This window comes from Motacilla alba, chromosome 13 (assembly GCF_015832195.1).
Source record: "Motacilla alba alba isolate MOTALB_02 chromosome 13, Motacilla_alba_V1.0_pri, whole genome shotgun sequence".
NCBI lineage: Eukaryota > Metazoa > Chordata > Aves > Passeriformes > Motacillidae > Motacilla > Motacilla alba.
The window spans coordinates 11,956,448-11,981,293 of record NC_052028.1 but is presented as its reverse complement, the minus strand read 5'-3'; the positions used below and the strand labels follow the sequence as shown (position 1 = coordinate 11,981,293).

The window sequence follows — 24,846 nt, the reverse complement described above, 5'->3', positions numbered from 1 at the left end:
CCTTGGGAAGTGGATCTGAGGTTTGCAAACGTGGGGGGAAAATGGTGTTGGCTAAAGCAAAGGAAAGTAGGGGCAAATGCTGCCCCAGCCCTGCTATAGGGTCTTCATTGGCTCTTTCCTCCTGGTTCACCACTACATCCCAGTTTTCTGCTTTAACCTGCTTGGTTTTGTACGCAGTCAGCAGGGAAACTATTAATGCACAGCGGGCTGTGATCCTGGGTCAAAAAAGCCTGTAAAAGAGAAAAACTGGGAAAAAAAATTAAGATCCTAAAAGTCAGTAGGAGTTATGGTGAAGACATTCGCATCAGTGCTCCTGGGCAGAGGGATCACATTCTCAGCTAAACACCTTGAATGGCTCTGGACAGCATGGTTACTCCATGCAGGAAGGAGTTCCTCACAAGAGTAACTGTAGGGAAAAGGAGTGATCCAGGGCATCACTGCCCCAAGCCCTTCAAACCATGAGTTTGTTGCATCCAAACATAATGATGAAGTGTGTCTTTTGGGTGCTGGAGTAGTGGATATCTGTAGCCTGGTGGGGACACAGCCTCAGCACAGCCAGGGGTGATCTCAGGTCCCCACAATCCCCAAATTAGCAGCTACATCTTCCCTATCCCCACATCTCCTCTCCTCCCTAGTCTGCCACATCTCCTACAGGCTCAGAGCCTACAGAGGGAATTGGCAGGAGGGCAAGAGAGAGGCACTAGCCGCTAGAGCTGCAGCTAACACGACTTTCTTCTGTTCCAGTCTACCCAGCAGAAACGACCTACTGGCCGCCCCGGTACCTGTCATCAGATGTCCAGGAATATTCCCACTACGAGATCATCCAGGGCCCCCCTGCCTCCTCCTCTCACCCTCCTCTCCCGCCGCCGCCCCCTCCCCCGGCAGACACGGAGCCGGTCGCCCTCTACGGGGGCTTCCCCTTCCCGCTGGACCAGAGCAACAAGCGAGCCCCCATCCCACCCCGCTACAGCAACCAGAACCTGGAGGACTTCCTGCCCCTGGGCCCCGTGGACGTGGGAGCATCGCAGTGCCAGAACGAGTACACGGCCATCAGCTACTACCCAGCGCAGCTGGTGCAGGGCGAGGGGGTCCCGTTCCAGCCCGAGCCGGGCTACAAGAGGGTCAGCATGCGCCTGAGCGTGGCCCAGCCCTCCTACGCCGACTGCGAGCTGGGCCACCAGCCCAGCATCCGAGCCCAGCCGCTGCCGCCGCCCAACTACGAGGGTTCCGACATGGTGGAGAGTGACTACGGGAGCTGCGAGGAGGTGATGTTCTAGCGGGGCTTGCTCGTGGGATGAGGAGAGAAGCCCGTTTCCATGCAGAACAGAGCGCAGGGGGCTGGCACACGCTGCTGAAGGGCAGCTTGTGTGTGACCCTCTCAGCTTGCAGCGTCCCCCCCTGCGTGGCTGGGTTGTAATTTTGGCTGGATCTTTCCCCTCACTGCCCTCCACGGTGCTCCTGCTGCAGATGGAGGGGAAATGCTCCAGCCACTGCTGGGACACGGAGGATGCTCCTGGGATGCCAAAGACTAACCTGCCTCCTCACCAAGGGAACTGCCTCCAACACCATGTAGGACCACAGCATGCTACCTCCTCCCACCCCAGGCTTCCTGGCCACAGGGAGGATGAGGAGGAGGGCAAGCACTGCAGGTATGGCAGCGGTCATGGTGGAGAAAGCTGTGGAAGGATTAGCAATACACAGCCTGGCAGTGCCCCTTGTGGGGTACAGAGGCTCCCTGCTCCCAGCTCTGGCTCCAAGGGCTTGCATCAAGCCAACAGTTTGTTCGTGGAATGGATCAGCTGGTGCAAACCCTCTTCACGTCTGCTCCCTGACACGGGGAGAGAGAAGAGGGAATGCAGCTGGTCCCACCAGCACATCCCTGACTGGCTAAAAGAAGTCCAAGGGAATTAAAAAAAAAAGAAGAAAAAAAAAAAAAGTCAATTTCTGTAGAAAAACCAAGCAACAAGGTTTGTTACAGCAGGAACCGCCCACAGACTCAAACCAGGCTGCCCAGCTGGGCTGTGTGCGCACGAGTAAGGGATTCCCTGCCCTGATTGTGTGCATAGCCTTGTCCCCATGGCTGTCACCGTCCCACACTGATGCAGCTGCACACCCCGTGCTGTATCCCAGAAAGACTGGCCAACACTGCCTGGAATCTCTGACCAGAGAGGGGCACAGAGGCTGCTGAGCATGGGTTTGTCTGTTTGTCCTTGTGCTTGGACATGTATTGTTTCTTCGTGAGAGGTTTTCATTGGTTGGTTGGTTGATGTAACTTTTTTTTGTTGTTGAATTTTGGAAAGTATTAAAAGAGTTTGGATTTTTTTACTATTATGATTTTATTCAGTATCTCAGGGATTCTCTTGTAAATAAATAGGACATCCTTGCCTAGCTTCAGGCAAGGGAATAACAGCTTAGTTTGGGCACCAGAAGCTTTCAGAGAAGTACCAACACAGCAAGTTGAACACTTTTTTGAGGATCCTGTATGTGCCAGAGGGATGAGGCAGACAGACCCACAGTACCGTGTCTTGCTTTGGGAAACCATGAGCCTCCTGTGTCTCTTAGGTCAGGAGTAAAGGGGTAGAAAGGACCCAAATTGAAGCCTTTGATTTGCATCCCAAACACCACCTGTTTTACCTCTCAAAGCTCTCATGCACTTCTCCATAAAACTTTTTCACCAGCTCTGCTCAGCAGAAAGCAGTCCCTGCCTAGATTAGACCTCTTTTATCTAGTTGGTTTTACTCTGCTTGGTAAATCCCTCTGAACATCATCCTAGAATAGAGTATTTCTGTACTTTGAGGACATTTAATTTTGAGCTGTCTCAGCAACAGGCACTACACAAATGGTTCTTTCCAGCAGCAGAAGCAGCAGAAATAGCAGTGATGTTTTCCTTCAGACTTTAACTCCCCAGGCTTGCTTTGGCCAGTGGTCACAACACAGGGAAGGGCAAAGGCAACTTGAGATGAAGCCCCTCTACATGGCACCTGGGAAGGAGCAGCCTCAGTAAAGCCATTTCATGGGATGGGGACAGCCCTGCAATGCTCATCCCTAAGAAAGGATGGCTGTGGATCCCACCATGGTGACTCGCCAGAGTCAGAAATACCCTGAAGCACCAGGAGTGCCTGTGCTCAGCCATCCCTCCTGTCCTGTCATTCAGGTGACCTCAGATCCACAGTCCCCATCAGCCTGCAAAAGCCTCCTAGTTTAAGGAAAAAAATCTGCCAGAGTTTTTGAAGATGAACTTTTTATAGCACTGATTTCCCAACAGCCCTGTAATGACACACTGCAATGGCATGAATTATTCAGCAGTGAGGATAAGCTGAGCTGCAGCAGTGCTGGCAGTCTCCCAGTGTGGGCTGACTTTTGCTCCTTTGATCTCTAGGGTGGATCTGCAGCAGCTCAGCATCCCCCATCTTTTTTCACATGCCAGGCTCTTTTTTTCAGCTGCAGCTCCACTTTTGGCATAAATGGGAAGATGAGAAACCAAGGCCCAGCTTTGGTGAGGCAGAGAAAAGCTCAGCCCTACAAGCCCAGGAGCTCTGCCCACAACCTACTTGCACAAATGAGGTCAAAAGAAAAGTTAAATTTTCCAAGCAGCAAAGCTGGAATACTTTTATTTGAAACACTCACTAGGAGGGGAAATCATGTGTGCTGTGTGGGGGTGGGAGCAGCACAGGATGGGATCCTGGGTGGCTGCTGGGCTCCATATCTCCTGCTCACTTCTTTTGGAAGAAAAACGCACACTTCACACCCCCAAAGCCTTTACACATAAAAAATAGATCATATTTATTGATTAAAGTAAGATACATGATTCAGGTGCAGCGCCAGCTCTCCCGCTGGGCAGGCACCTGTGCTGTACACTGACAATATCCATAGGCACGAGACATGGACGTGACCATTGCTATATTTACACAGACAAGTTTCTTGGTTACTGAGCAGCCTACGATACACAAGTGTCAAGTTTTCGTGTCCATCGTTGACCCCTGGCTCAGCAGAGCCCTTCACACCACGTGCCACCAGCACAAGCTGCCCCATCTTCAAACACCCCTGCTCACCCCAGTAAAAGGGAAGAGCTGCAAAACCCATTTAATGCTTCTGTGATATCCCAGCCCCCTTGGAAATGAGGTCTTCACTGCTGCTTGCAAAGTGAATTTGGGTGCCCAGAGCCAGGCCAGGGACATGCCTTGGCACACAGCTGTCCCTCAAATATGGCCAGCCTTCTTCGAGTGCACTACTAGCAGAGCAAGGGGAAGCATCACACATCCCCTGCTCCTCACAGCACTCCCTCCTCTGCTTGGCAGTTCTGACTCAAACCCAACCCCAAGGGCCACACTGGGGTCAGCACACAGAGATGGACATGAATATTGCACTTGTCCCGCCTGGGTCGTGCCCTGGAGCCCCTTTCCAGCCCTGGGTGCTTCCTCTCTATCCCCATGGTGCCCTCCAGAGGGAGGATTGGAGTTAAAGCTTTGCTCTGCTCCTGACCAAGCCCAAACCTTCCCCAGCACAGCCTTGGACGAGACAGGGTGAGCCCCAAGAGATGCAGGGAGCAGCAGAGGGGCTGGAAAGGGGCAGAGACGTGGCACAGACCCACCCCACACCTGGCCATGGGTCCATGTACCGGCACGTGGCACCCAGAACTGCCAGCAAAGGGGCACAGTGCAGACACCCAGGGAGAGGCAGGCTGCAGGGACACTGCTCCACTCAGCCTTCCCCTCACAGAACCCGGTCAAACACCGAAAATAACTGCAAACCTCACCCTCCACCAAAGATGGGAACACAGCCCACTGGTGCTGTACTCAGCCTCCTTTCCCACCACCAGCAGCCTTTGCCCACCCCCAGGGAGACATGGCTGCAGTGGGATGAGGGATGAAGGCTCTCCGGAGAGAGCTGGCATTTGGGAGATGCTGTGTTAGCAGGCAGGAGTTCGACCTGTCCTGCGGAGGATGCATTTGCTCCCTTGTCTTAAAAAAGTAGAAATCCAGTAGAAAGGTGAGGAAACTCTCTAGGGAGGAAGCTGGGCGCTCAGAGAAAGGAAAGCAGCAGCACCACAGGACCATCCCCACCAGGCATGCACCAGCCACGACAAAAGAAGCAACAGGAGCACAGGGAGAAGTGCCAGGGAGCTGCATCCTACAGGAGGAGAGGAGCTGGGCAGAAGCAGAGGATGCAGAGGGAGTGCAACCAGGAGAGGAAGGGTTAAAAACAGAAATATTATGGAGTTTTTGTGTGTGATTTGACATTCAGTATCAGCCTGCAGACGCAGGCGGAGCGTGCCAGGGCCAGCTCAGGCACTGTAAACAAGGTGATGTATTCTTGTGGCGTGTGGGCAACATGTGGTGACCCCAGGGGAAACCCCATCCCACCCAAAGGGGACCAGCTCAGCCCCTCATTATGGCAGAGCCTGTTTGCTCCCCACACACCTCAGTTCCTTAAAGCTTCTGAAAGCCAAGCATTGGGTTGTGCGCTGGATGGGGATAAAGAAGTGTCACTACTGAAAGCGTGGACCAAGGGTCAGCAAACCCTCCCAGGCCAGGGAGGTGCCGTGCCCAGCGCCCAGCTCCAGGGCTTGCTCAGACTTCCTGCTCAAGGCAGCTGGAAGCAGAGCTGAAGCACTGCAGGAGCCAGTGCCCACGGATGGGGATCCCACTGAGAGAGCACGCCCCAGCACGCTCCGCACCTCAGGCTCTGCCCACCCTCCCCACAAGGCTGAGGTGAGGAGGGAGCTCCACGCTCTCTAACCTCAGCTGAGGTTTGTCTGTTGCTGTAAAAATAAAGTGCTCAGGGAAAAAAAAATCTAAAAAATCAAACTGGCACAAAAAAAGGTAGTCCCTGTTCCCCGCCCTGACTGAAGGGACAGGGGAAATATGGAAAGGTTGGGATTTTAAAAAACAATAAAATAAAATCTACATCCTTGGGATTCCTCACCTCTCAAAGTGCCTATTTACAGAGGAACTGTTTTGCTCTAGCACTTGCCCTAAGAGCCCCCAGGGAAGGCACTGCCCCAGCCTGGATCCCACCTTCCAGACAGAGCCCAGGGCAGGATCCTGCTGCAGCCGGGCCGTGGTGCTGGGCAGCCCCGTCCCCTCACAGACCAAACCCACCACGCTTCCCAAGAGGAGAGGGGAGGCCGTTCCCAGGAGAGCAGTGCCTGGTGTCCATGCACCCCCAGCTCAGCACCCGGAGGGGCCAGCGGGGTGAGGGGACGGTCACTGCAGCAGGACAGTGGTGGCGTTCACCACGGTGGCCGCGGGTGCCACCAGCTCCACCAGCGCCTCGTACGTGCCCACCACGAAGCCCACGAAGCCAAAGAGGCTGATGGCGATGTCCTTAGCAATGACAAGGGGGTGCATGCCCTCGGAGTAGTAGGTGGCAATCTCCAGCAGCGGGGGGAAGATGAGAGCCAGGGCGCTGCTGCTGATGGAGCCCACCAGGGAGATGACGAGGTCCAGGCGCGGGATGAGGATGGCCAGCACACCTGGAGAAAGAGCGGACACATCAGCGCTGCTCCTCCCGCGTCAAAGCCAGCAAAACCCCACCCAGGGATGCCACTGGCTGAGTCCCACCTCTGCCCTCCTCCCTGACAGAAGACAAGGCTGCATATTTTCCCGGCAACTCCTCCCCGAGAAGCAATTAAGCTGTTAAATTAACAAGCGTTTTTGTCGCCCTGGGCGCCACCAGAGCGAGCTGCAGGGCTGAGCAGGATGGGTGCCGCTGGCTGCCAGCATTCCTGACCCCCCTGTGTGAGCCAGCACTCCTGCTCCCCACACCTGGGCAGCCATAAAGCCTCAGAAACCCCATAAAAGCAGGAGAAGGGAAGAAAAAGGCATCTCCCCCCCACCCCAAATCAATCCGTGTGGTTTGCGTGTGTTTAGAGCTGCTCCAGCAGCAGCACGCCCACGGCACAGCCCGGGGGAGAACATTTGTTAGGACTCATTTGTTAGGTGAAAACTGCAGCCAAGGAAAATCCCCCTAGGAGACTCCTGACAGCCTGAGCTTAGCAGTGCGAGCTCCAGGATATTTCTGCTCCTCCTCCTCCTGCATGGCACCAGGAGGGGACAGAGGGATGTCACCAGAGCTCTGCACAACGCAAGAGAACTCCCTGCAAGCAAAGCAGACTTCAGTGCTTAACCAGTGACCAAGAGAAATAAATTGGCTTATTGCTTTGAAAGCTTTTCTGCTTAGAAACAGGAGACACCTAGAACCATGGCAGGTGCAACCCCTGTGGAGAAGGGACATCTCAGGGCTCCTTATTGGAGGTCCCTGGCCATCAGCTACAGGCAAGAGGCTGTTGGAGCCTCCCTAAGCCAAAGATCACCCATGGAACTGCAGAAGAAGGAAAGCTTGAGAGACTGACTGCCATCACTGCAACACTGCTGTTATCTGGGTAAGCCTAGAGATAAACCATCCCTTCACCAAGGGAAACAGCAACAAAGGTCCTGAGCCAGTTTATCCTGGTGCTCAGCCCTGAACAGAGCCAAAGGAGTGCTCTGCCAGATGACTGCTGCAAGCAGCATCCCTGCTCCAGCAGCCTCTGAGGAGAGCAGAGTAGCTCCCCTCCAACAGCATCCTCACCCCACCCCACACTGCTCTTTGGACTCAAAAGTAAACAAAATTATTAACTCCCCTCTAAAACAAGCAGATTTGAAGCACCAGCTGCAGTCCTCAGCCTCCGGGGAAACAGTCTGACTTCTGCAGGTATTAATTCAAAGAGGTTTTAAACATGCTGGTTTTGAAGTTTAAGCTTGAAAGACACCCATACACCAGACTGCATCCTCTCTTGGGGAGCCAAAGCCCTGGTGGGGGCATGTTGTGCGGCCGCACAATCATCCAATGAATATTCATGCAACCCCCCCCAATCACTTTTATCCTCAGCAGGAGCCACAGGGATCCCTTACATGGAAGGGTGAGGGGAGGAGGTACAAAGGAACCTGTATCCTTCCACCAACACCTCTGCTGCCACCCTACCCCCAAATAGGAGGGTACTGCTGATGCCTAAAGCCATCCCAACTCTCCAAGCCTTCACTTCCATGTGAAGGCACATGGTTTGGCATAGCCTAACACCCTCCAGGAGAGGCTCCAACCCTGCAATCAAGTTCCAAGCTCACCCACAGCACAAGGGTGACCAGAGCATATCGCCCAGCATGGCAGGATTTCATCCCTGCAGCCTCTGAGGACATCAAGGCTTCAGGAACTCAGCACAGAGGAGATGGGCCTTGCCCACCTCTGTTAATGCAGCACTTCTGGCATTGCACTAGTGAGAGCCAGAGACAGCAGCATCCTGCAGTCAGCCAGCTCCACCACCCCTGAGTTAGCACCACACTCCTCTCAACCCAAACCAAAGCCAGCTGGGACGCAGGGCCAGGTTCCTGATGCTCAGCTCTGGTGCATCAGCAGCATCAAGCCATGGAGCAAAGCTCCATTTCAGCAGGGGACGCCGGGGAGCTCAGTCAAGCATCTCAGCTGTGCTGACAACAGCAAGCATTTGGTCTTCAGGAATCAAAGCCAGCCAAAATCAGATACCACCTGATTCGCTCCACACCTTTCCCAAAGGTCCACCAGGCTCGAGCCAGGAGCCTGATCCACCAAAACCTCACTACAGGCACCTAACACCAAGAAGGGAAGGGACCCTGTGGGGCTGCTCCAGCACACCTGCCCAGCAGCACACCTGAGCTCTGTTATGGGTCACCTAGCCTGTCAGCTGTCTGCTGCTCTGCTCCACACTGCAATGAGTGTGGGCACACAAACAGCCCATCCCTCACAGCGAGTGACTCCTTTGCAGTGGTGTCCCCATCACACAGGCACGAGGAGTCTGGCTGCACACTGCCTACAGAAAACAGCCTCCAGGCTAGGCTGCCCTGGCACTGAACCCTGTGCTGGGTGTTCCATGCAAACCCTGGTGGGACTCAACCTCCTGCAAAACTGCCATCCCCAGGCCTGAGGTTCCTTGGGGATCTGCCACTTCTAAACAATGCAGTTTCCTACTCCTCCACTGACAAGACTGGTCCCATACAGAGGGGGCAAAAGACCACTGCTGCTGCTGCTCCTTGGAGGCGACTTGTTTGTATCAGCCAGGCCCAGGACTGCCAGCTGTGAGGGCTTGACCAGCAGGGCTAAAGGTGCTGGGGCGAGGGGTGAGGCTCAGTAGGAAGGAGATGCCACAGCATCATAGGGAAAGTCAGACAAGGTGGTTTGTACTCACAGGTGACACAGACCAGGGCCACCCTGAGGAGCAGGTTGACCAGCCAGCCCCAGCGCTCCGACACCCGGGCCACGAGGGGAGGGATGATGATCTCGGCAGGCACGTAGAACTGCACGGCGTAGGTGAAGAAAATCCCAAAGGAGAAGAGCAGCTTGACAGCTTGGTACAGCCTGCAAAGGACAAGGACACAGTGAGACAGGCTCTTGCTCCAGCCCCTGCAACATCAACAGCAGAAAGCAGACAGGGAATGTTCTGCAAGGACTTTTGTGAGCCAGGGGTCTCAACTCCTGAACACTCTTAGAAAATTAGGGGTTCTGCATTTAATTCACAAAGACCTTCACTGAGCAAGAGACAGCAAAGACGTGTATCAGCTGCAGCCATGATTACACATTCCAGCTGCTGCTTGGCTTCTGAGGAGGGGGAAGAGAGCAGCACTGCTGGGATAAGTCTGGGCTTCCATGCAGAGTGAACATCACAATGTTCCAAAAGCAAAGTGATGTGAACAGGCAACTCCAACAAAAAAGAGCAGCTATTTTTGGAATGCTGCATGATATATGTCTGGGGGGACGTGAGTTAAAAGAGCAGTTTGGGCTGAGCAGAAGGAAGGCAGAGTGCAGACAGGCTGCAAGCAGCACCTTGGGCTCACCCCAAGTCAAATCCTGCAGTGATACAGTGTGGCTGCAGGAGAGCACCCCGAAAGGCACCTCCCAGCCCCATCCCTGCCTTCAGCTTCCCAGCAGCAGAAAAAGCCTCTCCAAAAGAGAATAACATCTGGTTACCTCACATATGGTCCTAATCCTTCCCCAAATCAAGACTCACTAACCAAGCAGGAAACATGGGTCCTGGCCACTTGGGTAAATATGGGGTGGATCCAAGCTGAGGAATGTATCAGGCTCCTGCCTTCCCTCTACCTTCTCTGGACCTGTGCCCTTCTGTATGCTGGGTCTCAGCATCCACCTTCTCCAACAGCCTTAAACCAGAGAAATCCAAGTATTCCCATGCAAGACAGCTTTGAACACTAGTGGCAGAGTCTGGCAGAGTCAAACATCTCCCACAGATGGAGCTAGGGATCACCTAAGTGATCCTTGAATGTTACACAAGTCTATGGGACGGTCCTGATGTATTCAAGGTTGCAGCCAACAAGAGCCTGAAGCCACCTCATCATCTTCAAAGGAGTAGGGTGCTGAGGGAGAGGTCCTGCTGCCTTGGGAGAAGAATAATATCCACCTTCAAGAAGGATGAGGGAAGGTACAGGCTAATCAGCCTCACCTCAATCCCAAGAAGAATACAGGTTAAGTCCTCCTGGTATCTATTTCCAGGCACATGCTGGACAGTAAACAGCCAGCAGGGATTTGCCAAGGGATAATAATGGAAATATCCTCATCAGTGACCTGGATGAGCTTTCAGTGACCCAGAGCACATTCTCATCAAATTCCAAGCAAGATCAAATTGGAGGAAATGGCTGACAGCTCGGAGCAACAATATGATGTCACAAGCAAAGCTCAAGTGCAAACACAAATTCCCACACGTGTGAGGGCTGGGGCCAGGGGAACAGGACCTGGGGGTCTTGGTGGGCAGCAGACTGAACATGAGCCAGTAGCAGGATCCTGCAGTGATGAAGGTCAATCACAAAGCAGGCTGTGTTAGCAAAAGCACAGCCAGGAGGTCAAGGACAGGGATCGAGGGATTATTTTCTTGTCTGGGGCCTGTGCATGTTGAGTATTGTCCTGTCCCCGATACTCCAGAACAGGACACTGACCCACTCTGCAGAGCAAGTTGAGTGCAAGCTACTAAGATGGTTGGGGCTGGAGCATGATGTCCAAAAAGAAGCTGCAAGCCCTGGGCTCCTTCAGCATGATGAGAAGGTTAAAAGGGGATGCTATTAATCTCTTCAGCTGCCTCATAGAAGGGCATGGAGGAGAGAGTAACAGGCTCTCCTTGGAGCTGACAGCAGAAGAACCAGGTGCAATGGGACAGAGCTGCATCTCCAAAGGATGGTTAAGGGCCAAAAGAAGGGCCTGGATTGGTAGGGAATCACTGTCCTTACTGACACTCAACACTTGAAAGCTGGTGAGAGGACCCAGGGATCCCATGGTGTCCTCTCCAACTGGAATCACCCCGACGTTCCAGAGGCAAACTGAACACAAAGTTATCTCCAGAGTCCAGAGTGCACCTGTGCAGCCACACATGTGCACAGGAGCCCTGAGCCACCGACCTGTGGCTGGCATATCTTATCACTGTATTCCCAAGAAAGGGCTTCTATAAAAGCCATAAAGTGCTCCAGGGCAATCCAAGATTAACAGTTGTTATTAAAAAAAGTACAGAAGAAGGCTGTGTACCTGTCCTGCACAGGTCATGAACCATGAAAACAAGATCAAAGGGCATTTTAAATACCAAGAAGAGGAAGAATTCAAGCATTACCCTTGATCCACAGAAAACAAAGGCCTGTGCAGGGCCTTAGAGAGGCACTCTGCCAACCACAGCAACACCTGCTTCAGCCAGACTGCCATGCCAGGCCATCCTAAAAGGCTGTAAGAAGTGAAATACTCTCCTGGGACCGTAAGTTCTGTCTTTACCTTCAACTGGCCACAAGCAACCCAACAGCTTCCCCCTCATTACAGCATTTCTTCACCCTTCACATAGTGCAGTGAGGCAACCCTTCCTAGGAGGCAAGGAAGGATTTCTGCATAGCAGCACCATTATTTTGGACACTGTGGTTAGACCTGGGCACTGAGAACTGACACACTCCTCATTTGAGGAAGCTGTGGTTTCAGAGAAACGAGACTGGAAAAGTCCTTAGTCACCCTGTAACTCAACGATTCCTGCAACACTCCCCAAATCTGCTCCAGAGACCTCCAGGCAATGGCTACAGCTGAGGAAGGCTGCAGCACCTCCACCACAATCCTTGCCTTGTCTCCCAGGCTGCAGGCAAGCCCTATGACTTCTCACCCACAGCCCTTATGACCAGCTCCTACAGTCCAGCCTTTTACTGCCAGGAAGAGAAGCCACGGGCGAGGCAGGATGGGCAAGACTTTCATTTCAAGAGCAAGTCTTCACCCAACACCTGTGGTTTAATCTACAGGAGTGGTAGTGAAGACTTTATCTCAACTATGACAGCCCTTACTTGAGATAATCCACTTCCAAGTCCAACATCCACTGCCAAGAGGCAACATGCACAAGCATCAAGGTGTCCTGCGTGCCAAGTGACAAGGACCACAACACACCTTCCCTGCAGCTGGCCTGCCATGCCCAGGCTTCCCCAGACTGCTTCCAAAGGGCCATTCTCTTCTCGCTATCCAAAAACCCCATGGCTACTTTTAGAAAAGTAACTTTAGAATACTTCACTCGCAGAAAAGTAGTTTACTTTAAAAAAAGACAGAAGGTGTGGATACTCTGGAAAGATGGATTTGCACTCTTCTCTCTGTAGCCTAGCAGGTCAAAGTAATCCCATTCTAGGGACCTGTTCTAAGGAAATGTCATTCCTCAGGGCACACAGAGCTAAGATTCCCTGCAGAAGCCCCTTTGCAGCATTTCAGGTCAGCAGAAGTCATTGAAGGCTGTGGCATGCAGAGCCCAAACCTAGAAATGACCTGTTTTCCACCTTCAGGAGGAACGGCAGCATCTCATCCCCTCCACACTGTACTTCAGTCTACTGAGCAGAAGGGATTCACAGCACCTCCTGTGCTTGGCATGGGGGATTCAGACCTCCCTACAACACAGGCACATCCTTCCACCAGCCCCATCCCTCCTCAGTGAGGGCAGGGACCTGGCAGAGCTCCCAACGCCTGCAGGGGACAAGACAAGGCTCTTGGCAGGAGCAGGATCTTCTACCACACCAACACCAACATCCAGCAGGGCAGTCACTACACAGACCCAGCATGAATGAACATCCATGCACTCAAACTGAAAAGAAACCCACACAGCAATAATTAAAGCAAAACCAGGCTCTATTTTTGTCAAATCTTTGCTGTCTCCAGAGCCCCAGCTCAGCTCTATCAGGACAGCATGTGGGAGAATCAGTGACTCAAAACTTGAGTCCCACCCAAGTTTACTCCAACAGTGAGACAGAGAGTCCCACTGCAAGGTGCTGGGTGCTACTAGGAGCAGAGAGGATGGGCTGAAGAGGAGGACAGGCACCCCCAGCTCCAGGTCTCACTCTGGTCTCTTGCAGGATTTCAAGCTAGCAGACACCCTCAAAGAGGACTGCTTGCATTTCTCCTGTGGAAGAACATGGAGCCATGACACTGAACAGCCACCCATCCTCAGGGACAGAGCAGCACACAGCTTGGGCAGCTGCTGCAGCAGCCACCAGCCCTGGCAAGAGGAGAAACAACCCCTCCAGGCAGGCAGGCAGGCATGGGGTCAGGCCACAGGGCTCCAGACAGAAACCGGAGCATCTCAAGAAGCTTCACCAGATCCCAGAGGACAGACAGGTTTGGCAGGCTGCAGCAGAGCTCAGCCCCCACAGAAGGAAGGGGTATCCTCATGGCACCAGTGCTCATAGGCAAAGCATTGGCTCAAGATGAGCCACATCCAGGAACAATGTGGAGCCCAGAAGTGGGAGTTTCAGCTCCAGGGCTGCAAATAAGGAACACAACCCACACACAAAGATGTCACATTTCACTCCCTCTGGGAGCTCTCAGCTTTGGGTTGTTTTTTCACATGCTACATTTGAGGAAGAGAAGTTTTGCACAATTCAGTGATGTTCTGGTACAGCTGCATGGGGGTTGTGTTCAACATCTGCTAGCCAGTGCACTGCTGAGCCCCAAAGAGATGCCACAAGGCTCCAAGAAAAAAGCAAGAGCTGCACCTACCAAGTCAGGGACCACCAGGCATCCTGATGAAGCAGCCTGAGCTCCAAGACACTAGAGCAACAAGCCTCTTCCAGCACATGCATCTGACAATCCTTGTCAAACTCCTTGAAGTTTACCTATTGCATAGTTCCTTAAGCTTCCTCAAGCTCCTCCAGATTAGCTCCCATAAGGAGTGAGGTCCTCCTCTCCCACCTGCCTATCTGGGCCCCTCATTCTACAATCCCCTAGTCCCTCCACTGCCCACAGGGACTCACCAGCAGTTGGGCAGGTTGAGCGTTATGCTGGCCTGAATGTCTGTCCCAAAGCGCAGGTAGCCCAGGACACCCAGGCTGATGTACAGGATGGTGACAATGGTCATCCCTACGTAGAGGATGACTGGGAACTGACGGGGCTTCTTCATCTTGTTTTCCAGAGGCAGCACCTGGGGGAAGAGGAGGAGGAAGATGACAGAGCAGCAGGTTGCCCGTTCCTCTATACCCCTCAGCCCCAAAAAGAAGGAGGGGCAGCCCCATGGTCAAGCACAGCCCATCATGCCAGGATGAGATAGTCCCACATGGAGCCTGGAGAATCCAGCTGAAAAAAAAAAAAAACTATGCTGGAGATCTGATTTCTGTGCTCACATCGGAGCAGAGCAAGTCTCCAACAGATCACCCACACCCTTGTCTTAAGGATGGGACCTGCTTCCTGCCCTTGGCAGGAGCTGTGCCCAGTACTGGGTCTTGGGGCAATGCCAACCACCCCATATCTTGGGTGTGTTACACTCTGCACCCCAAAACAGCACAGCCATGCCCACTATTTTACACTGTCCTATTTTCCCCAGCAAATTCTGGAAAGACCAAGACATACTCTCCTCTGCTGGCAAGTTTGTCTGGACAAATTTCAACCAGAGCAGGACAATAAAAAGAGGAAGGAGAGGTAATTCTCTCACCTCTAAACTACTGACACTAAATATAGGCCTTCAGCAAACAATTTTATAGCTGTTCTTGAGTGGTGTTGATTTCAAGAAGAGAGACAATGGCAGATCTGGTGAGGAGGCAGGACAAGAGAAACTTTTATTTGCTTCTTCACCTCCAAGTCATGCAAGGAAGAGAGCATTTGTGCCTCAGTGCTGGCAAGAACCCTCTGCCCAGGGCATAGCATTCAGTAAGCACTCCTCCTGTAACGGATTTGGCCCTCTCCAGCCCTGTGTTTACACAGCCAGCTTATATTAAGAGATGAAAACATTTTCTCCTCCTTTGAAGGGAGCTCCCGGAAACAACTCACAACATCTTAGGGAGTAATTAAGCTCTTCACCCACCCACCCAGCTTTTTTCACAGACACAGTTGGTCTATTTACAGCACCCTGCATGAGAAGCCCATTTGCATGGGCAGGCTGGGGCCCCACGGCTGCCAAAGGGAGATCTCTGCCCCCGCAGCAGGGTGGGAAGGGAAGGATCACATCTTTTCATGCCACACTTTTTGGCCTCCCATTTAAGCAACTTCAGGATCCAGCCTGGTTACAAGACTCAGGACAATTCCTCATCTGCAGGTCAGCCAGCAGAGCCCAAGGCAAAGGCTGGTGTGATTCCCAATCTACTGCCAGATAAAGCAACCTCTAAAGCAGCAACCAACCTCCTGAGGTTTGGAGCACGTGCTCCTCCAGCCTCAGATGGAAGCACCAGCGTTTGACCCAGGAGATAGCCTGGAGCTAAAGCTAACAGCATCATCCAGAATTTGGGCTACTGTCAGAAAAGTTCAGCTGCAACTGCAGCTGCAAAGCACAGCAGGTGCTGCAGCAAGTCCGAGCAGGGCTGAGCCTCCTGTGCAGCAGCCCCACTGCCACATGCCCAGACTTACCACGCCAATGCCTTCAAAAGCAAAGACTGCAGTGCCAAAGAACAGAGGGTAGGTCTTCCAGGCTGCTGCTAGAGGCAGGTTTCTGGGATCAGGAATATCCTGGAAAAAAGCCCATGCAGAGTTCAGACACAGGGAGGACAGGGAAGACCTGGCCTGTTCCCATCACTCCCTGTCACAGCCCCATGCTGCAGGGAAAGCCCTGCAGAGCAGAGGGAACCATCATGCCCACAGGAACAAGTAGTACCCCACAGCATCCAAATACCCCACTGCCAAGCTCCTGCCAAAACGTGGGACAGCACAGAAATGAGAGAGGGGAGCCATACACACGTACCCTGACGATGTACTGGTAGATCACAACAAGGCTGACAAGCATGGCCACGTTGGCCAGCATGGAGAAGATGGACAGGACCTTGAGGTTCTGGATAAACGTGAGCAGCACCACAAAAGGCAGGATGGAAAGCATGTACAGGCGGGAGTCCATGGTGGGGGTCATCACCACCGTCCTGTTCGGGCTGCAGTCATTGGTGGTTCCGTTTGCAGCAGACACAACCTGGGGAAGCACAGAAAGCCCTGGTGAACTCCATCACTCAGGTCTAAAAGCCAGAGATTTAGCAGCCCATCCCAGGTGGGTCAGAGTACCTCAAGAGCTCACTTTAAGCACAGCTAGCTGATTAAAATCAAACCAACACGTGTTTCAAAACAGCTCTGAAGCAAATCCCTGTTATCTTGCAGGGGGCAGAGGTGGGACTGGCTATGGCACCTGAGCCAGGACAGCAAATCCTGCCCAAGCCCAGATACGCAGAGCAGGAGGACTCAGTAGCCAGGCACACAGGGCAGAAAGCACAGGCTGCATGTTTACACTGCCCATAAGGTCAGTTGAGGAGAGAGGAAAGAGGCACTAAGTGCTGTTTCCAAAGGTATCCTTTCCCTCTTGCTGCACCAAGTTGTTACCTAAGTCACACAGTCCTTCAGTTACCCAGTGCCCTGTTCACATGCAAGGACATCTGGAAACCACTGCTGGCCCCCAAGTTCACTTTCTCATGACAAACCATTCTTTCCTTCGGGGTCTTTCATTCCAAAGGCACTCCAGGCCATGTGCTCACTTCTAGAGGCAGTCAGGCCCATGAACCAGGTGGCTGAGCCATTCCTCCCAAGAGCATGGGCTCCCTGAATCACCAAAACAACCATGACCAAGCTGGTTCAGGCACCAGGTCCTGTCCAGTCACTGCAGCAAAGAGCAGTCTGCAAACTGATTTAACCTGCTCCAGATCAAGTCCTGCCCCAGAGGAGAGGCTGAAGAACTCTGTGTAAACCAGCACGCTCTGTGGGAAAGGGCAGTGCAGGGCCATGCACCCATGGGACAGTGCTGCTCAAGCCCCAGCCTGCTCTGTCTCTTCATGGCTTGCTCCAAAGCCGTTTTCCAAACCAAAGCCCTGCCCAACACAGTGGCACCTCGCCCAAGGTACCACCTGCACCACGACTCTCCACCTAACACACTATTCCTCACCACAAAAAGAAACCAGCAACACTCCCCTCTCCCCACCCAAAAAAATTCCAAAACCAAAGCCAAGGGGTTTCCCACCTGTGGCCTAAAAAACTAGTGTGGATTTGCAGGTTTTTGCAAATTTCCCCTGAGGCTTGAGACAGCCTTCAGTCTTCGCTGTGAGGGGCTGAGAAGAAAGAAGCCCACCTTTAAGTGGGGCAGGGGCTTGTTCCCAGGGGTGGGGGGCAGCAGCAGCCTGGTCCCTCCTGCTTCCAGGGCTGGTGGATCACCAGTGTTGACCTGTTTACTCCTCCTGCCACCCAACAATGGGAATCTCCTCACTGCTGCTACAGGAGCAGAGGAAGAGTCTCACACTGGAGAGACCCCCCCTTGCTCCCCAGGAGCCTCCTCAGAAGCTGATGACCATCACTGAAAAGCTGACAAAGGGCACAGCCATGGTGGCAGTGACCAGACCACTGCTGCAAGAGCACAGCAGGAGCACCCGGGGAAAAAAGCTGAGCAGTGCCTGCAAGGAATGGGGAGGCTGGGAATGGGGACTCACTATGCCCAGTTTCTTACAGAACAGCAGCCAGCCAAGTGGTTCAGGGTTTCTGTTTATTTCCTCCTGAGGCCTGGCAGGAAGAAACTCTTTCTCTAAAGATGTAATTAAGCTTCAGAGCCACAGGATGAGGAAAGAAACTGGAATGCAAACAGATCCAAGGAAGGGAGAAGAGAGGTTCACAGCAGGTCCTGGGACCCACACGTTACCATCGACACCAATAAACCAATTAACTGAGGGAGATAGGATAGAAAATGCACAGTCCCTCTGCTTTCATCCCTTTCCTGTTGCTCCCTCTCTAAGGATGGCCTCACTTTTCCTGGGCAACACAGACACCTCCAGCACCTCTGCAAAATCACAGAGTTTCTCAGGAAAACCTGCTCTGTTTGAACAGGAAAACCAATCCTCCAAAATATCTGGGCAGAGGAGTGGACTTTTCAGAGCAGCATATCCTATAGAAACCAGACCTTTGGGGGAAAACAGAGCACACACAGGAGCTAAGAACAACCCAAGCACCTTCACACCCTCTCACCTCCCCCCAGCTCTTGAAGGAGGTGTAAGTCCAACCTGTTTCAGATTGTCCGCCAGAAAGACAAAGTACACGCAGCAGAAACCCAGCTGAGTGATGATCAGGAAAAGTCCCACTATACGCCTGGAAAGCAAAAGAAGAGCATTTGTCAGCCAGATCACAGAGAAATAAGAGCCCACTTGGGTTGCCTTGGGTTGCACTTGCAGAGCGCAGCGATGCTGCTCTCCCCAAGGTTGGGGTGTACAGGTCAGAGCACACCCAGCTCACTTCTCTGTGATCAGCAGATGGGACCTTCTCTCCATCCAACCTCACAGATCTCAGGCTCTCCAGTCTCCCCCTCCCATCCCTTTCACAGGGTCAGGAGCCGCCTCAGGGGAAAAGTCTCCTTTTTGGGTTCAGCATATCCAGTCTGCTGCTGAATTGTCAGAGCTGGAGACAACACTCCCTGGACACAGGAATAGGTGAATCCTCTGATGGGCAACGATCTGTGTGATGCAATGTGGGACACCCACAGGGCAGGGAGCAGCCACTGGACACGTTCCATGTCTAGCAAGATGGGCCAGCACTGCAAGACCCTATTCACCCCTTTGCTATGCTGTGGAAACTTAGTTATCCCATGCATTTAGTGTAAGTCACATCTGGCTGGGGACAGTACTGGATCAAAGACCTCAGCACTACCCTCTTGGGGACACTGAGCACTCAAGGCAGGTGAGCCAAACAGCATTTTATGTCACTTGTGCTTATCTGCAGGCACAGCTCAGTGACCACAGGCTCTTCTGTCCCAGCTGCACCACATGCTAGGCTCAAAGATGAGTCCCTGCCTGGGGCAGGGGAGCAGTACCTTCCCCAGATGGCATGTGTCCTCAGGCAGGCACTGGGAGTTGCCTCCAGCCCATACATCACAGCACCTCCATAGTCCACAAACTGCTTCTGGAACCTGTCCAGAGAAGGGAGAAGGATCATTACATCAGCCCTGTCTGCTAGTTCTTAAGGCAAATAGTGACATTAAAAGGAAAACAGCTCCTGTGAAACAGAAGAGAAGTTCCCAACTGAGGTTTTGGCATGGGCAGCTTGCTGCTGAGGGGCTTCAGAAAAACCCCAGGGCTTTTTGGGCAAGAGGGAAGAACTGTAGGAGTTGCAGGGCTGAGAAGGGGAGTTGCTCCTTACCTGTTGCAGAAGTGATGGGCACATTTGACCAGGATGCCCATGCAGTGCACAGCCACGACTCCCATCACCAGCAGGCTCAGAGGACCCAGCTGCAGGGAAGAGAGGGGGAAGGCTGCACTCTGATGGCCAAAGGCAGAGCTGCACTGTGCCTTCTACTTCAAGACAAAATTCCACGGGCTGGGTGAGTGCAAACACCGCTGGAGGCTGAACCAGAGCTCTGGTGCAGCTCCCAGGAACCAGCCCCCCAGGACCAGGTAACCTGACAGAGCCACGAGCTTGCCAGGAATGATGCAAAATAAGCAAGTTGGGGCAGTTTGGGTGTAGCAAAGCACTTCTAGGATTGTTTTCCAAACTATTTTGCATATCTCTGCTATGCAGTGAATGAAGAAGTCATGACCTGGACACAGCGTCCTGCCTGACCCCAGCAGAGGAAACCACAGGCCCAGCTCACACACTGAACTCCCCCACACCAGGCAGCAACAATGCAGGAGCAGCAGGAACACTCTCAGCAGTGAAACAAAGCCACAGAGCTTGAGGTGCAAACATGGGCAGGTCACCAAACACTGAGAGGTATCTGGGCATGGACCCAAGCCCCAAAACCCCCAACACTGGCTATGTGAGCTGCCCAGTGCCCCAGGGTCACTCTGCCCCACAAGCTCCAGCACAGCAGGGCTGGGCTGCCTTACCAGGATACCAGCATTCTTCACAGCCAGAGGCAACCCCAGCAGCCCCGTCCCAATATTCCCCTTCAGCAGATGGATCAGCGTCTGGTACCACCTGAGGGAGAGCAGATGCAGAGGTCACTGCCAGCAGGTGCCCACACCCAGACCATACACAGCTTATCCTGTTAAGGGTCCACAGCAGCTCTGAACTGCTCCAGGGAATGCACATGGAGGTCATGATCCTGTCCCCTGAACCCACCTCGACCAGCTGGGACCCAGCTAGGTGTGAAAGCAAAGACCGAACAAACAGATTTTGGATGGGCATTTCCAAAACCAACCTCACTGCAAAGCCCAGCATAAGCACAGCCCAGCACCAAGGACCTGCATAAGGAAGTCTCTGAGTTGAAGGGATCAGTCCCTGTCAGGCAAAGACAGCATCCTCTGCACACCTGGGCACAAGGAAGCCCCCAGAACATGGCTGGCTCTGAATCTGGGCATGCTGTTTGCGTGCCAGAATGAAGGTGGAATGGGAAAATATTGAGAAAAGCATCAATCACTGCCAGCAAGCCCAGCTTCTCCAGAGAGCAAAGAGCTACACTGGGGCAGCTGCTCGCCTGGTGCCAGCACCCCACAGTGCAGGACTACAGCTCTGCCCTCATCACCCTCATAAGAACTCCCCATAAAACCATAGTTCCACCATCCTCTAGCAAAGTCAGCAGGCAGCCACCATGACCTCCTCCACCCTTGCCAGTGCCAGGCCAGCCCAGGGAAGAGGGAAGCATCACTCACGTTGTCCCGTTGGTCTCCCCGAAGCGCTGGTAGGACTCAGGGTGGGCGAAGCCATTCATGCCGTCGGGAGGGCTCCCCTCTGGAGTGACATCTGTGGAACTGTAGTCATTGTAGTCCTCGCTGCGGAGGCGCCGGGTGGACATGGTCCCTGTGGGGGCAGCGGCATTAGGGGTGCCCAGCTCAACAGCCCCATCCTCAGGCTCCTTGAGGTCAGCCATTGTGCAGAGACCGGCTCGCACTGCCAGAGCAAGGTCTCCTCCAGGGCTTTTATACAGCCACACGCTCCCGCCCCAGCAATCACAGAGTTGGCATGTCCTAAGGTCAAAGGTGCATGGCACATTCCCACTGGCTCTTCCTTCAGGCTCGTGCCCATGTTTTGGGCACACCCAGACAGAACGGGGTCAGGATCCCGCAGGCAGAGCCTGGATGTGGCCCAATTCATGTCACGCACGGGAGCTGCGTACCCCTGCCCTAAGGGTGGTGAGTGTGACACCACAGGCAGTGGGGTAGGAGGGGACATGCTGGCACTGTGTCCCCTGCTCTGGCACTCGGGACTAGGGCTGTCAAGTGGACGGGCCAGGAAAGTGTAACTGCTTTTAACTCGCACACAGTGTGCTGCAAGGGAACAGCTTGCCCTTGCCAGGGAAGGGAAAGTTTCCTAACTTCTCTTTTTTTTTTTCTTTTCCCTTTTTTTTTTTTTCCTTATTGAAGACTTTTTATTAAGGAGAATTTTTACAAAAATTTATTATACTCCCATTGAGAGGAGCACAGACCATGTGCTGACAGCAAAACACCTGCCCCAAAGGTTTCACAGCCAAGGAGCTGCCTATGGGGAAAAGGGGCTTCCCAGGATGAGGCACCTGCACAGCCTGGAGCTCTTGCTCTAACAGAAACTCCAACAGTGTCCAGCAAGCCAGGAGCACCAGCACAAGCCTCACCAAGGACACACACCTCATGCCTTTGTCTGGAAAACAATCAGCTGGTTCAATTCCCACACATGCCACACCCAGTATCCCGAACACCCACTGGGAAGGAGCACCAGAGGCAGGGAAATTATGTGTAAGGCTCTTGCACCACAGACTAGTGACCCAGTCCCTGCCCCACAGCTCCTCTGGGCTGGCATGCCCCAGGCTTCACACCTGCCCCAGCAGTCCTGCTGTTCCCCCATCCCGCTCCCCAACACTGGTAAAGAACTGGGAGCAAGAGGAAGCAGCAGAGAAATGTTACTACTGCAAAAAAACTGTCTCGTTTCCTGCCAGAGCTCCTCATGAACCCACCAAGTCATGCAAGTGCCTCCCAGATGCAACCTCAGCACAAACCAACACATCTGGCTGTGCCAGGAATGCTCAGCCTGGGCCACCCAGGTGCTTCTTCAGAGCACCAGGCATCCCCCAGAGCACCACTCTGCAAACCTGGCTGCTCCATGGAAAACAAGCCAAGAGCTGCAACCACTGGGAGGGTCCAGCCTGGTGATCAGAAGGGTAGCAGGGAGCAAGGGTTTTTCCTCAGGCCTGGATGCTCCAGATCCCAGCTGCTCTGGAGCAGTTATCCAGGCCACAACAGCGGTGCTGCATTTCCTGCAGCACCAGCAGCAGGAAGCAGCAGCGTGTCCCATGGAGTACCAGGCTCTGGAGGAGCAGCAGCAGTGAGGCTGGGCTGGCTGGCAGGCACTCCAGAGCCAAAGGCAGCACATGCATCACTCCTGCCCAGCCTCCTCCCTCACAGCTGGGACACGTAATCGTGTCCTGAACCGGCTCTGCCGCCGGCAGGGCGATCCGGCGAGGCAGGGACCGGGAAGAGCGGCAGCAGGAGTTTACACAAGGAAAGCGTTAGAAGCTATTTGTCATCGGTGACAGGCCCAAGGGGCAGCAGAGAAACCTGGGAGGTTCTGCCAAACACCACGGGCTGGCAGAAGGCAAGGAGAGTGGGCAGAGGGGGTGCAGGACCGGGTCGGGCATGGGTACCCTTCCCAAAGACGGCCCGCACAGCAGGCAGAGTACCCAAGAGCGGCGACTCGGAGATAAACACACCGTGCTGACATCACTCTGCCTGATCGCTCCCTGTGGATTTTTTTTTCCCCTTTCAAGCAGGCCCGTCTGCTCTCTGCTTTGAAGAGCCAGGGAAATGCATTCATCGTGACTTGCCTGCCTTGTGTCTGGATTAAAGGTTGCGTAGCAGCAGGGAGCGAGCACTCTGCTCTCCCGCAACCAGTGAGGAAAAGCTGCAAAACTTGTCTCATCCACAAGAAAAGCATATAAAACCAAAGCAAAACCCCATGACACCATTTCCTTGTCACTGGAAACAGCAAAGGCAGGAACATCTACATTCGGTTTCCACTTCAAACCCAACTCCTCAGCCACTTTCATGTGCTTTTTTTGCCACCCACACACAGAAGCAATTCCATCCTATTAGGAAATTTGGGGGGATAGTGACAGCAATTTGCCCCTTACAGTGACAGCCCCATACCAGAAGTCAAAAGCAAGATGTGACTCGCTGCTGACCACGACAGCTCTCCCAGCTGAGCTGGGGCTGTGTGTAGATGAGAAAATCTTCCAGAAAAGTGAGCTTCACAGCAAAACTCGCTGCTGCTTCCCACCATGCATGTTAAATCCTTCATTTCCAAAGCAGTACTTATAATAACCCACCTCAGCGTGACACAAGGGAGAGCCAACAACAAGCCCCTTCCCCAGGCCACCATGTCCATGCCAGCCTGACACCTCCCAGTCACAGCATCAGTCCTCTAGTCCCTGTGCTACCCAGTGCGCCCACAGCTCCAGAGAACCCCTAGATTCACCTTTCCAGCATTTCACAGCATGGCCCGGTGCCCACAGCCCAGCTTCTCCCCACGGGGAGGCTGCTGGGCACAAACCCCAGCTGTCCCCACAGCTCCCACCCAGCCAGGCTGTGCTGCCCAGCTCCCCTTGCCCCTCCACAGAGCAGCACAGCTGAAGCCTGCAGAGTGTGGGGCTCCCTGCACCCTCCCAGTGCCACCGAGCATCCCGCACCCTTGCCAGCATCTCACAGCGGGGGCTGTACCCCCACACTGCCCGGCACGCCCGGACACTCCCCGAGGAGCCCGTGGGGTGCCCGCCTTCCTGCAGGGCGCCGCAAGCGCACCCACGTCAGCCTCCAGCAACCCCAGGGACCCCCAGCAGCCGTGTCAGCTGCCTGGACCCCCAGGCCCTGGGCACCCGGCCCTGCACGAGGGCTGCCGACGAGGCCCCGCAGCGCCGAGCCCCGGCAGCGCGCCCAGGCTGCCCCGAGCACCCACGCGGGACGGCGGCACTGCCGGGACCCCGCGCATCCACCGCGCCCCCGGCTCTCCGGGCACGCGGGGGGGCTGACAGGCGGCTGACAGCCCCCGGTGCCCGTCTCCCCCGGTGCCCGTGCCCCCGGTGCCCGTCCCGGTGCCGCAGCCGCACCTCTCCGCCGCCCCGCGCCGCCCGGCCCCGCCGGGCCCGCTCGCTCGGCCGCGCCGTCACGTGACCGCGGCTCAGCTGAGCGCCGCGCGTGCGCGCGGGGCGCGCTGAGGGCGAGGGGCGGGGCCGGGCGGGGCCGGGCGCGGGCGCGGCGGCGCCCCCTGGCGGCGGGCGGGTGCCGAGGCCGCTGAGGGGAAAGGCGGGAGCCGCGAACCCCGAGGGGCGGCCGGGGACGGGAACGGGCTGGGCAGCGGTCAGGAGCACAGTGCTGCCAGGGAACTGAGCTTGTTCGGCCTGGAGGAGGCTCGGGGGTGGCTTTATCACGCTCTACGACTCCCTGAAGGAAGGGTGAAGCCATGTGGTGTGGGGCTCTGCTCCCAGGCAACCAG

At 54.3% G+C, this 24,846-nt stretch overlaps 2 protein-coding genes across 3 annotated transcripts in view; one reads left to right on the top strand and one right to left on the bottom strand.

The window, feature by feature from the left end:
• Positions 1–2,339, top strand: part of FAT2 (FAT atypical cadherin 2) — a 56,468-nt gene extending 54,129 nt beyond the window's left edge. For both annotated transcript variants that reach the window (XM_038150408.1, XM_038150407.1), the window contains exon 24: positions 745–2,339. In XM_038150408.1, coding sequence (XP_038006336.1) covers positions 745–1,277 — 533 coding nt within the window. In that variant the 3' untranslated portion in view covers positions 1,278–2,339. The remainder of the gene's footprint in view (positions 1–744) is intronic.
• Positions 2,340–6,196: 3,857 nt separating this feature from the next.
• LOC119706561 (proton-coupled amino acid transporter 1-like) lies at positions 6,197–24,543 on the bottom strand. The gene is made up of 11 exons (XM_038150401.1): positions 24,461–24,543; positions 21,039–21,186; positions 20,274–20,364; positions 19,588–19,676; positions 19,262–19,357; positions 18,459–18,543; positions 16,181–16,399; positions 15,850–15,948; positions 14,268–14,434; positions 9,200–9,369; positions 6,197–6,475 (listed from the first exon to the last, which is right to left on the bottom strand). Exons 2-11 carry the CDS (start codon positions 21,179–21,181, stop codon positions 6,207–6,209), a joined length of 1,428 nt encoding a protein of 475 aa, XP_038006329.1. The 5' UTR covers positions 21,182–21,186; positions 24,461–24,543; the 3' UTR covers positions 6,197–6,206.
• Positions 24,544–24,846: the final 303 nt, after the last annotated feature.

Bases quoted from the DNA above. Each gene is read 5' to 3' on its own strand.
- LOC119706561 (XM_038150401.1), bottom strand. From the start codon at position 21,181: ATGTCCACCCGGCGCCTCCGCAGCGAGGACTACAATGACTACAGTTCC. The intron at 19,358-19,587 runs GTAAGGAGCAAC...TTCTCTGGACAG, and splicing joins GCCCATCACTTCTGCAACAG to GTTCCAGAAGCAGTTTGTGG. The intron at 16,400-18,458 runs GTTGGACTTACA...GTGCTTCCCCAG, and splicing joins TGGCGGACAATCTGAAACAG to GTTGTGTCTGCTGCAAACGG.